Genomic DNA, 13,608 nt, shown 5'->3' with positions numbered 1-13,608 from the left:
ACGACCTTCTAGTCAAGGCTTCATCCAGCCCAGACTGTCAGTGGAGTGTCTTGCTCACTCTCGCCACTCTAGCCCAATTCGGGTGGCTTGTCAATCTTCCCAAATCCACTCTGACTCCGACCCAGAGGCTCACGTACCTAGGGATGCAGTTCGAGACTCTGTCGGCACTTGTGAAGTTGCCCTTAGTCAAACAGCAGTCCCTCCAACTGGCGGTGCGCTCTCTGCTGAGGCCCCGCCGTTATACCCTCAGGCGCCTGATGCAGGTGCTGGGTCAGATGGTGGCGTCAATGGAGGCTGTTCCCTTTGCCCAGTTCCATCTGCGTCCTCTGCAGCTGGACTTCCTCCGCTGTTGGGACAAGCGGCCTTCCTCCTTGCACAGGTTAGTGGCTCTGTCGCCACAGACCAGGAGCTCTCTTCAGTGGTGGCTTCGGCCCCTCTCTGTCTCAGGGGCGCTCCTTTCTGGCCCCGTCCTGGGTGATCCTCACCACGGATGCCAGTCTATCCGGCTGGGGAGCGGTATGTCTCCACCACCGAGCGCAGGGCACTTGGACTCCGTCCGAGTCAGCCCTTTCGATCAATGTGCTGGAAACCAGAGCTGTGCTTCTAGCTTTCCTAGCCTTTCACCACCTGTTGGCGGGCAGGCACATTCGAGTCCAGTCAGACAACGCGACAGTGGTTGCCTACATCAATCACCAAGGCGGGACACGCAGCTGCCTGGCAATGTTGGAGGTACAACGCATCCTTCAATGGGCGGAGGACTCCAAGTCCACCATATCTGCAGTCCACATTCCAGGCGTGGAAAACTGGGAGGCAGATTATCTCAGCCGTCAAACCGTGGACAGTGGCGAGTGGTCCCTGCTCCCGGCAGTTTTCATTCAATCTGTCGCAAATGGGGCACTCCGGACGTGGACCTAATGGCATCCCGTCACAACAAAGTTCCCGTTTACGTGGCTCGCTCCCACGATCCTCAGGCATTCGCCGCGGACGCTCTGGTTCAAGACTGGTCCCAGTTTCGTCTGTCCTACGTGTTTCCCCCTCTAGCTCTCTTGCCCAGAGTCCTGCGCAAGATCAGAATGGAGGGCCGTCGAGTCATCCTCATTGCTCCGGACTGGCCCAGGCGAGCTTGGTATCCGGACCTGCTCCAACTGTCCGTGGAGATGCCGTGGCATCTTCCGGACCGTCCAGACCTTCTCTCACAAGGTCCATTTTTCCGCCAGAATTCTGCGGCTCTCAGATTGACGGCGTGGCTCTTGAGTCCTGGATCTTGACGGCTTCTGGTATCCCTCCTGAAGTCATCTCCACTATGACTCGGGCCCGTAAGTCTTCCTCCGCCAAGATCTATCACAGGACTTGGAAAATTTTCCTGTCCTGGTGTCGCTCTTCCGGCCATCCTCCTTGGCCATTCTCCTTGCCGACCCTTCTGTCCTTTCTACAGTCCGGTCTGCAGCTGGGACTGTTCCTCAACTCTCTCAAGGGACAAGTCTTGGCTCTGTCAGTGCTGTTCCAGCGGCGTATCGCCCTGCTCGCTCAGGTCCGCACCTTCATGCAGGGCGCGTCTCACATCATTCCACCTTACCGGCGGCCCTTGGACCCCTGGGACCTCAATTTGGTTCTCACGGTTTTGCAGAAACCCCCCCTTTGAGCCTCTTAGGTTTCTTTGTCTCGTCTTTCACAGAAAGTGGCCTTTCTAGTGGCCATAACTTCCCTCAGGAGAGTCTCTGATTTGGCTGCGCTCTCTTCGGAGTCACCTTTTTTGGTTTTTCATCAAGTTAAGGTGGTTCTCCGTCCGACTCCGGATTTTCTTCCTAAGGTGGTCTCTCCCTTCCTCCTTAACCAGGACATTACCCTACCTTCCTTCTGTCCGGCCCCTGTTCATCGCTTTGAGAAAGCGCTTCATACTCTGGATCTGGTGCGTGCTCTCCGGATCTATGTGTCTCGCACCGCTGCGCTTAGGCGGTGCACCTCTCTTTTTGTGCTAACCACAGGTCGGCGCAAGGGCCTCTCTGCTTCTAAGCCGACCTTAGCCCGTTGGATTAGGTCGACCATTTCGGACGCCTACCAGAGTACTCAGGTGCCGCCCCCGCTGGGGATCAAGGCACACTCGACCAGAGTTGTCTGTGCCTCTTGGGCTTTCAGGCACCAGGCTACGGCTCAACAAGTCTGTCGGGCTGCCACTTGGACTAGCCTGCATACCTTCTCGAAGCACTACCAAGTGCATGCTCATGCTTCGGCAGATGCGAGCTTGGGCAGACACATCCTTCAGGCGGCTGTCGCCCATTTGTGAAGTTAGGCTCCGCCTACTTCTTAGTTTTTCTGTTTATTTCCCACCCATGGACTGCTTTGAGACGTCCCAATGTCTGGGTCTCCCATAGGAACGAAAAAGAGAATTTTGTTACTTACCGTAAATTCTTTTTCTTATAGTTCCGTATTGGGAGACCCCTCCCTGTTGCCTGTTGGCAATTTCTTGTTCCGCGTGTTATCACCGGCTTTTGTCGTGGACAGAGTCTCCGGTTGTTCCGGTTCTTGCTCTGTTTTACTTGTGGGTGGCTATTCTCCTTCAGCTTTTGCACTAAATTGGCTAGATCTGGTTCTCCAGGGGGTGTATAAGCTCAGAGGGAGGAGCTACACTTTTAAGTGTAGTACTTTGTGTGTCCTCCGGAGGCAGAAGCTATACACCCATGGTCTGGGTCTCCCAATACGGAACTATAAGAAAAAGAATTTACGGTAAGTAACAAAATTCTCTTTTTTGAAATTTTTAAGGGTATTTTTTTTTTTTTCCTTTATTGTTTAAAACTTTATTGACTTTATTAGCTTGAAGTTTTCAATGTCTGACTGCTTCTCCTGATGAGAGTAATGCTTCAGCATCGCTCGGAGCAGAAATGCTGTTCTCCTGTCAATGTCTGCGCTCTGCCAGTATTCACAGGAAGCACGTCATGGCAGCAACAGGGATCATCAACCGACCTCCCACTGCCAAGACATCCCACCAGTGCCCTGTGTTTGTGTAACGGGGCTGTCAATGGCGGTGGGGAACAGCGTGATCCCCGCCGGAGCGCGTTAGCTAGCGCTGTCCAACTGTAACCATTTCACAAGTGTGGGTGGATCTCTGATCCACCTGTGCCTATTAGCTATGCATGGGGGCAGCAGAGTAGGACTGAACAGTATCCATATCGCATATAGTCTGGAGGATCCATCAATCCGGTGGGTCCGTCGTTTCATTATCACTAATCAGAATGTAACGAGATATTTCATTATTTTAAGATTCTGTGTCTCGGCCAAGTCTCCTTATATATAGAAGGCCTGTAGGCAATAGAACCCGCTCATGTCTCGCCTGGTTATGTATTGGTGGCTTTATCCCAGTGTAGCCCCGATAGGTGAACTCCTGAGGGCCGAGCAGCATGATGGTCACAAGTTTGGGGCGCGGGGACTAAACAAGAACCAGCATTCTTAAAACTGGAAAGATTTAACTCTAGCTTTGGTTTTTATTATTCATGACTGTGACAAGAAATTCATTAAAATCTTACCATTTTTGCCTTTTAGGAGTCTCCAGCTAGAGCCCCTACAGGATCCCCCCGAACCCAAGGGCGTACTGGACCCACCGCCGTGCCCAGCTCTTCACCCATGGCGACTGTCAAAAAACCAGACCCTAATATTAAGAGTAAGTGTCATTCACACACTTGGTCACCCCAATCCATGACATTCCATTATCTTTATAGCAATGCGGGGCATGTGGATGTACAGTGCTGTGCAAATTAATTGGGACAAAGCATTTTTTACGTAAAATGGTAAGTTGGTTACCAGTCAGTGATTCAAAACTGTTTTAACTGCCTTGAAAAGGGAAATGTGGAAGAAAAAGGAAACCGACACCAAGAACTGATAAGGCTGCTTTCACACATCCGGTTTTTCCTGTGCGGCACAATCTGGCGCTTTGCAGAAAAAACGCAACCCTTTTTTTTTTTTTTTTTGCCGCCGGTTGCAATTTTTTTTGCATAGACTTACATTAGGGCCGGATTGTGCCGCATGGCCTTGCATTCCGTCAGTTTTTTGCAGCATGCGGCAGATTTAGCCGATGTGGTGGCCAGATGGAACGTTGCCTGGCACATTTTTTTGTCCGGCAAAAAAAAAACGCATCGCGCCATATCCGGCCGATGCGGATCGATTTGCAATGCATGCCTTTAGACGTCGCATGCGGCGTCCTGTGGCAACGACCGCATCCGGCCGCCGCATGCGTTTTTTTTTTTCCACTGCGCATGCTCATTAGCCTGCCGCAAGCGGCAAAAACCGGACTGGCCGCATGTCAAAAACATATGCAAAGGATGCGGTATTGTCGCCGCATCCGTTGCATAGGTTTTAGAGCCGGATTAGCCGGCTCTGTTAAAACCGGATGTGTGAAAGGCCTTTCACGCATCAGTTTTTTTGCATCAGGCACAATCCGGCTCCAAAACCTATGCAACGGATGCGGCGAAAAAAACGGATCCGTTGCATAAGTTTTTCCATGCGGCCCGTCCGTTTTTTTGACGGATGCGGCTTGATACTAAGCATGCGCAGTTAAAAAAAAAAAAACGCATCCGGCGGCCGGATGCGTTTTTTGCCAAAGGACGCAGCATCCAGCGTCCATAGGCTTGCATTGGAAATCGCGCCGCATCCGCACAAAAAAATGTGCCAGGCAACGTTATATCCGGCCGCCGCATGGGCTAAATGTGCCGCATCCGGCAAAAAACGGACGCAATGCAAGGCCATGCGGCACAATACGGCGCTAATGCAAGTCTATGTGGAAAAAACGCAACCTGCGGCAAAAAAAAAAAAGGTTGCGTTTTTTTCTGCAAAGCGCCGTATTGTGCCGGATGTGTGAAAGCAGCCTAAAACACTTATCAGAAATGGTAAAATTAATGCAAGAAAAACAAGTAAAGACCTCCAAAGAGACGTGTTTGCGGCAGGTACTGATATTTGTGATTGGACTGTACGGCGCAGGCTTCTGGAAGTTGGCCGGAGGGCAACAAAGCCAGTAAAGAACCAACTTCTGACCTCTCCAATGAAGGCAAAACGACTCGCATGGGCAAAAAAATCTAACTCTTGGACAACTAGCCAGTGGAAAAAATAATAATTTCTTTATCGTTCCTATGGGAGACCCAGACATTGGGTGTATAGCTTCTGCCTCCGGAGGACACACAAAGTACTACACTAAAAAGTGTAGCTCCTCCCTCTGAGCCTATACACCCCCTGGAGAACCAGATCTAGCCAGTTCATTGCTCTGTGTTCAGGAGGCATAATTGTACCGGTTCCCGGCGGGGAACGGTTCAGAGGTTTCTACTCAAATCTCTTCCTAGTCCCCAAAAAGGACGGTTCCTTCCGGCCCATCCTGGATCTCAAGCTTCTCAACAAGCATGTTCAGGTGCGGCATTTTCGCATGGAGTCTCTGCGATCAGTCATTGCCTCAATGACCCAAGGGGATTTCCTGGCATCCATTGACATCAGAGATGCCTATCTGCATGTGCCAATTGCAGTTTCACACCAGCGTTGGCTACGTTTTGCAATCGGAGGGGAACATTTCCAATTCGTGGCTCTCCCCTTCGGGTTAGCCACGGCCCCTCGGGTATTCACCAAGGTCATGGCAGCAGTGGTTGCGGTTCTGCACCTCCATGGGTTGGCAGTGATTCCTTACCTGGACGACCTTCTAGTCAAGGCTTCATCCAGCGCAGACTGTCAGCGGAGTGTCTCGCTCACTCTCGCCACTCTAGCCCAATTCGGGTGGCTTGTCAATCTTCCCAAATCCACTCTGACTCCGACCCAGAGGCTCACGTACCTAGGGATGCAGTTCGAGACTCTGCCGGCACTTGTGAAGTTGCCCTTGATCAAACAGCAGTCCCTCCAACTGGCGGTGCGCTCTCTGCTGCGGCCCCGCTGTTATCCCATCAGGCACCTGATGCAGGTGCTGGGTCAGATGGTGGCGTCAATGGAGGCTGTTCCCTTTGCTCAGTTCCATCTGCGTCCTCTGCAGCTGGACATTCTCCGCTGTTGGGACAAGCGGCCTTCCTCCTTGGACAGGTTAGTGGCTCTGTCGCCACAGACCAGGAGCTCTCTTCAGTGGTGGCTTCGGAACCTCTCTCTGACTCAGGGGGCGCTCCTTCCTGGCCCCGTCCTGGGTGATCCTCACCACGGATGCCAGTCTATCCAGCTGGGGAGCGGTATGTCTCCACCACCGAGCACAGGGCACTTGGACTCCGTCCGAGTCAGCCCTCTCGATCAATGTGCTGGAAACCAGAGCTGTGCTTCTAGCTCTCCTAGCTTTTCACCACCTATTGGCGGGCAAGCACATCCGAGTCCAGTCAGACAACGCGACAGCAGTTGCCTACATCAATCACAAAGACGGGACACGCAGCCGCCTGGCAATGTTGGAGGTACAACGTATTCTTCAATGGACTGAGGACTCCAAGTCCACCATATCCGCAGTCCACATCCCAGGCGTGGAAAACTGGGAGGCAGATTATCTCAGCCGTCAAACCGTGGACAGTGGCGAGTGGTCCCTGCATCCGGCAGTGTTTCAGTCAATCTGCCGCAAATGGGGCACTCCGGACGTGGACCTAATGGCGTCCCGTCACAACAACAAGGTTCCGATTTACGTGGCTCGCTCCCACGATCCTCAGGCCTTCGCAGCGTTCGCTCTGGTTCAAGACTGGTCCCAGTTTCGTCTGTCCTACGTGTTTCCCCCTCTAGCTCTCTTGCCCAGAGTCCTGCGCAAGATCAGAATGGAGGGCCGTCGAGTCATCCTCATTGCTCCGGACTGGCCCAGGCGAGCTTGGTACCCAGACCTGCTCCATCTGTCCGTAGAGGTGCCGTGGCATCTTCCGGACCGCCCAGACCTTCTCTCAGAAGGTCCGTTTTTCCGCCAGAATTCTGCGGCCCTCAGATTGACGGCGTGGCTCTTGAGTCCTGGATCTTGACGGCTTCTGGTATTCCTCCTGAAGTCATCTCCACTATGACTCTGGCCCGGAAGTCTTCCTCGGCCAAAATCTATCACAGGACTTGGAAAATTTTCCTGTCCTGGTGTCGCTCTTCCGGCCATGCTCCTTGGCCATTCTCCTTGCCGACCCTTCTGTCCTTTCTACAGTCCGGTCTGCAGCTAGGACTGTCCCTCAATTCTCTCAAGGGACAAGTCTCGGCTCTGTCAGTTCTGTTCCAGCGGCGTATCGCCCGGCTGGCTCAGGTCCGCACCTTCATGCAGGGCGCGTCTCACATCATTCCGCCTTACCGGCGGCCCTTGGATCCCTGGGACCTCAATTTGGTCCTTACGGTCTTGCAGAAACCCCCCTTTGAGCCTCTTAGGGAGGTTTCTTTGTTTCGTCTTTCACAGAAAGTGGTCTTTCTGGTAGCCATAACTTCCCTCAGGAGAGTCTCTGATTTGGCTGCGCTCTCTTCGGAGTCACCTTTTTTGGTTTCTTCGGCGCTCCATTGGGAGACCCAGACGATTGGGTGTATAGCTACTGCCTCCGGAGGCCACGCAAAGTATTACACTAAAAAGTGTAAGGCCCCTCCCCTTCTGCATATACACCCCCCGTGGGATCACGGGCTCTCAGTTTTCATGCTTTGTGCGAAGGAGGTCAGACATCCACGCATAGCTCCACTGTTTTTAGTCAGCAGCAGCTGCTGACTATGTCGGTTGGAAGAAAAGTGGGCCCATATGGGGCCCCCAGCATGCTCCCTTCTCACCCCACTTTTGTCGGCGGTGTTTGTTAAGGTTGAGGTACCCATTGCGGGTACGGAGGCTGGAGCCCACATGCTGCTTTCCTTCCCCATCCCCCCTCAGGGCTCTGGGTGAAGTGGGATCTTACCGGTCTCCAGGCACTGAGACCGGGCTCCATCCACAGACCCGGAGAACCTGCTGGATATGGAGCTGGATATCGTCAGGGACAGGGCCCTGCTACATTAAGGTACTCTGTGTCCCCGTACACATCGCGCACACACACGCCAGCATTGCTGGGAGTGCTAGTGCGCCGGGGACAACAGCGCGGAGCGCTTGTGCTATTATTCACTGCAGCTTAGCTGAGTGAATTTATGTATTAGAAACTGCCGCGCCGGCCGCTGCGGGGTGTTTTACACTGTGGCGCGGCTGGGACTTGTGGTGCGCCGGGGACTTCCGCGCTGGCCGTGCACATAGGACGGCCGCGCTTATTACTCGAGTCCCCGGCTTTGCGGCCTAGTTTTCGCTTCGTTCCCGCCCCCAGCCCTGCCAGTCAGGGGAGGGGCGGGACGCTGTACAGAAAGTCAGCGCCGAGAGCTGGAGTCTGCTTTGCATTCTCCAGCCCCCTTCACTGGACACAGTGGGACGCCAGTTTCCCGCTCTTGTCTGGGGCACGCCCACGGCCCGCCCCTCTTCACAAGACGCCGGCAGCCATTCCTGCACGCAGTCTGGGCTGGAGAAGGGAGACAAGCTCTGGGCAACCAGTCACAGGATTCGGGCGACCACACACCCGCTTTTGTGCTGGCGGTAAGCGGCACCTGAAGTGCTGACCCCACTAATGCCATTTGTACTTTATGCCTAGATGGCTAGACTACAGCAGCAAAAAGCAAGGGTGCTAGGGCACAGGCTTTCTAGGCTGCTTGTATTGCATGTGCTGAAGTGTTCATTTGTACTTCATGCTGGTATGCTATACACTGCACTGTACGGTCGCTATTCTTGTCTATATACTCCTAGATGGCTAGACAACAGCAGCAAAAAAGCAAGGGTGCTAAGGCACAGGTTTTCTATGCTGCTTGTACGGCATGTGCTGAAGTGTTCATTTGTACTTTCTGCTTGTATGCTATACATTGCACTGTACGGTCGCTATTCTTGGCTATATACTTCTAGATGGCTAGACAACAGCAGCAAAAAAGCAAGGGTGCCAAGGCACAGGCTTTCTATGCTGCTTGTACTGCACGTGATACTGTTCCACACGGCAGGTTCCACTGTCCCCATTGTGTGCAATGCTCCCCTGTATCACTTGGTCAGCCGGGGTCTCTGCTAGAGGTGGCCAAAGGAACCACCGGTGAACCCTGTCCAGGGACAGGGACGGAGTTGCAGTTTCGGCTGATAGATTGTCTGTGACTGTGACTAACATCATAGAGACTTTGCAGTCCAGACGGACCATGGGCAATGTTGATACAATGCTCCCTGGCCACCCTCATTTGGAACAAATCAGTGCTCCGGGGGGGTCCCATGCATCCCAGGGCGCAGGCTCTGACACGGACGACAGTCCCAGACTGCCTAAGCGAGCTCGCTGGGAGCGGCACTCGGCTTCATCACTGGTTAGGGTCCCAGCAGGACTATCTGTATGATGAGGCAGACGTAGCTGATCAGGACTCTGATCCTGAGACCGCTCTCAATCCGGATACACCGGATGGTGACGCCATAGTGAATGATCTTCTAGCGTCCATCAATGGAATGTTGGATATTTCTCCCTCAGCTCCTCCGGTGGAGGAGTCGGCTTCACAGCAGGAGAAATCCCTTTTCAGTATCTCAAGCGTATATTGAGTACTTTTCTGGCCACTCTGACTTCAGAGAAGCAATCCGGAAACACCACTCTTATCCAGATAAGCGTTCTCCAATCGTATTAAGGATACACGTTATCCTTTTTCCCCCTGACGTGGTCAAGGGCTGGACCCAGTGTCCTAAGGTGGATCCTCCAATCTCCAGGCTTGCGGCTAGATCCATAGTTGCAGTGGAAGATGGGACTTCACTTAAAGATGCCATTGACAGACAGATGGTCCTCTGGTTGAATTCTGTCTATGAAGCTATCGGCGTGTCGGTTGCTCCGGCATTCGCAGCCGTATGGGCATTCCAAGCTATTTCAGCTGGTCTTGCGCACGTGGACACTGTCACATGTACATCTGTGCCGCAGATGGCGTCCTTAACCTCGCAATGTCTGCATTGCGACTTCCGCTATTAATGCTGTCCTGCACTCTACGAGCCGTACGTCAGTGGCGTCCGCCAACTCCGTGGTTTTACGCAGAGCCTTGTGGTTGAGGGAATGGAATGCAGATTCTGCTTCCAAAAAAGTGCTTAACCAGTTTGCCATTATCTGGTGACAGACTGTTTGGTGAGCGATTGGATGAAATCATTAAACAGTCCAAGGGTAAGGACTCTTCCTTACACCAGCCCAGATCAAACAACACAGAGGAAGGGACAGTCGAGGTTTCGGTCCTTCCCAGGCTCGGGCAGGTCCCAATTGTCCTCGTCCAAAAGGACTCAAAAGGCTCAGAGAGGCGCAGATTCCTGGCGGGCTCAATCACGCCCAAGGAAGGCAGCCGGAGGAACCGCTACCAAGGCGGTTTCCTCATGACGTTCAGCCCTCTCTCTCCGCATCCGCGGTCGGTGGCAGACTCTCCCGCTTTGGCGACATTTAGCTGCCACAGGTCAAAGACCGGTGGGTGAGAGACATTTTGTCTCACGTGTACAGGATAGAGTTCGGTTCTCGTCCTCCGGCTAGATCTTCAGAAATTCCTCACCTCCCGACCGAGCCGATGCTCTTCTGCAGGCAGAAGGAGTGGTAATCCCTGTTCCTCCTCAGGAACAAGATACGGTTTTTACTCCAATCTGGTTGTGGTACCAAAAAAGGACGGCTCTTTCCGTTCCGTTTTGGACCTAAAACTGCTCAACAAGCACGTGAAAACCAGGCGGTTCCGGATGGAATCCCTCCGCTCCGTCATTGCCTCAATGTCTCAAGGAGATTTCCTAGCGTCAATAGACATCAGGATGCTTATCTCCACGTGCCGATTGCTCCAGAGCACCGGTGTTGGCTACGATTCGTTATTGAAGACGAGCATCTTCAGTTCGTAGCCCTGCCCTTCGGTCTGGCGACAGCCCCACGGATTTTCACCAAGTTCATGGCAGCAGTGGGAGCAGTCCTGCACTCTCAGGGTCACTCTGTGATCCCTTACTTGGACGATCTACTTGTCAAGGCACCCTCTCAAGAGGCATGCCAACACAGCCTGAACGTGGCGCTGGAGACTCTCCAGAGTTTCGGGTGGATCATAAACTTTTCAAAGTTAAATCTGACACCGACCCAATCGCTGACATATCTTGTCATGGAGCTTCACACTCTCTCAGCGATAGTGCAGCTCCCGCTGGACATACAGCGTTCACTACAGACGGGGGTGCAGTCTCTCCTTCAAGGCCAGTCACACCCCTTAAGGCGCCTCATGCAGAGGCAGTCCCTTTCGCGCAGTTTCATCTGCGTCCACTTCTATAGGACATTCTTCGCCAATGGGATGGGAAGTCGACGTCCCTAGACAGGAACGTACCCCTTTCTCAGACGGGCAAGGACTCTCTTCAGAGGAGTCCACCCTTCAGGTCAATGTTCTGGAAATCTGGGCAGGGTATCTTGCCCTGCAAGCCTTCCAGCAGAGGCTGGAAGGCAAACGGATCCGAATTCAGTCGGACAACTTCACAGCGGTGGCATACATCAACCACCAAGGCGGAACACGCAGCCGGAAAGCCTCCCAGGAAGTCCGGCGGATTCTGATGTGGGTGGAAGACAGAGCATACACCATATCCGCAGTTCACATCCCGGGCGTAGAAAACTGGGAAGCAGACTTCCTCAGTCGCCAGGGCATGGACGCAGGGGAATGGTCTCTGCACCCGGACGGGTTTCAAGAAATCTGTAGCCGCTGGGGGAGGCCGGACGTCGACCTAATGGCGTCTCGGCACAACAACAAGGGCCCGATTTTCATGGCGCGGTCTCACGATCAAAGAGCTCTGGCGGCAGGCGCCTTAGTTCAGGATTGGTCGCAGTTCCAGCTACCCTATGTGTTTCCCCCTCTGGCACTGTTGCCCAGAGGGCTACGCAAGATCAGCTCCGATTGCCGCCGCGCCATCCTCGTCGCCCCAGACTGGCCGAGGAGGTCGTGGACCCGCATCTGTGGCATCTCACGGTTGGCCAACCGTGGGCACTACCAGACCGGCCAGATTTACTGTCCCAAGGGCCGTTTTTTCCATCTGAATTCTACGGCCCTGAACCTGACTGTGTGGCCATTGAGTCCTGGATCCTAGCGTCTTCAGGATTATCTCAAGACGTCATTGCCACTATGAGACGGGCTAGGAAGCCGACGTCTGCCAAGATCTACCACAAGACGTGGAAGATATTCTTATCTTAGTGCTCTGCTCAGGGAGTGTCTCCCTGGACATTTGCATTGCCTACTTTTCCTTCCTTCCTGCAATCTGGTTTGGGAAAAGGTTTGTCGCTCGGCTCCCTTAACGGACGAGTCCCAGCGCTGTCTGTATTCTTTCAGAAGCGCATAGTACGACTTCCTTAGGTACGCACGTTCCTGCAGGGGGTTTGTCACATTGTCCCTCCGTACAAGAGGCCGTTAGACCCATGGGATCTGAACAGGGTACTAATTGCTCTCCAGGAGCCGCCCTTTGAGCCTCTGAGGGATGTTTCACTTTCTCGACTTTCACAGAAAGTGGCCTTTTTTGGTAGCGGTCACGTCTCTTCAGGGAGTGTCCGGGCTAGCAGCGCGGTCATCCAAAGCTCCCTTCCTGGTGTTTCACCAAGACAGGGTAGTGCTGCGCCTGATTCCGGGGTTTCTCCCTAAGGTGGTATCCCCCTTTCATCTCAATCAGGATATCTCCTTACCTTCCTTTTGTCCTCATCCAGTTCATCGTTATGAATTGGATTTGCATTTGTTGGATCTGATGAGAGCGCTCAGAATCTACATTTCCCGCACGGCGCCCCTGTGCCGCTCGGATGCACTCTTTGTACTTGTCGCTGGTCAGCGCAAAGGGTCGCAGGCTTCCAAATCCACCCTGGCTCGATGGATCAAGGAACCAATTCTTGAAGCCTACCGTTCTGCTGGGCTTCCGGTTCCATCAGGGCTGAAGGCCCATTCTACCAGAGCCGTGGGTGCGTCCTGGGCATTACGGCACCAGGCTACGGCTCAGCAGGTGTGCCAGGCGGCTACCTGGTCGAGTCTGCACACTTTCACCAAGCATTATCAGGTGCATGCCTACGCTTAGGCGGATGCCAGCCTAGGTAGAAGAGTCCTGCAGGCAGCGGTTGCCTCCATGTAGGGAAGGGCTGTTTTACGGCCCTAACTTGAGGTATTAATTTACCCACCCAGGGACTGCTTTTGGACGTCCCAATCGTCTGGGTCTCCCAATGGAGCGCCGAAGAAGAAGGGAATTTTGTTACTTACCGTAAATTCCTTTTCTTCTAGCTCCAATTGGGAGACCCAGCACCCGCCCTGTTTCCTTCGGGATTTTTTGGTTTTTCGGGTACACATGTTGTTCATGTTGATTGGTTTCAGTTCTCCGATGTTCCTTCGGATTGAATTTGTTTAACCAGTTATTGGCTTTCCTCCTTCTTGCTTTTGCACTAAAACTGAGAGCCCGTGATCCCACGGGGGGTGTATATGCAGAAGGGGAGGGGCCTTACACTTTTTAGTGTAATACTTTGTGTGGCCTCCGGAGGCAGTAGCTATACACCCAATCGTCTGGGTCTCCCAATTGGAGCTAGAAGAAAAGGAATTTACGGTAAGTAACAAAATTCCCTTCTTTTCATCAAGACAAGGTGGTTCTCCGTCCGACTCCGGATTTTCTCCCTAAGGTGGTTTCTCCTTTCCACCTTAACCAGGACA

At 53.2% G+C, this 13,608-nt stretch overlaps 1 protein-coding gene across 1 annotated transcript in view; it reads left to right on the top strand.

The window, feature by feature from the left end:
* The window catches only part of DYNC1LI2 (dynein cytoplasmic 1 light intermediate chain 2), a 132,396-nt gene that overhangs the window by 91,639 nt on the left and 27,149 nt on the right, over nt 1-13,608 (top strand). Inside the window, exon 11 of the mRNA XM_075325883.1 lies at nt 3,538-3,655. Within this exon, the coding sequence (XP_075181998.1) occupies nt 3,538-3,655 (118 nt within the window). The remainder of the gene's footprint in view (nt 1-3,537; nt 3,656-13,608) is intronic.

The sequence above is a fragment of the Anomaloglossus baeobatrachus genome, chromosome 10 (assembly GCF_048569485.1).
Source record: "Anomaloglossus baeobatrachus isolate aAnoBae1 chromosome 10, aAnoBae1.hap1, whole genome shotgun sequence".
Taxonomy (NCBI): Eukaryota; Metazoa; Chordata; class Amphibia; order Anura; family Aromobatidae; genus Anomaloglossus; species Anomaloglossus baeobatrachus.
The sequence above is the reverse complement of the archived record's forward strand: the minus strand, read 5'-3'. Positions and strand labels throughout refer to the sequence as shown.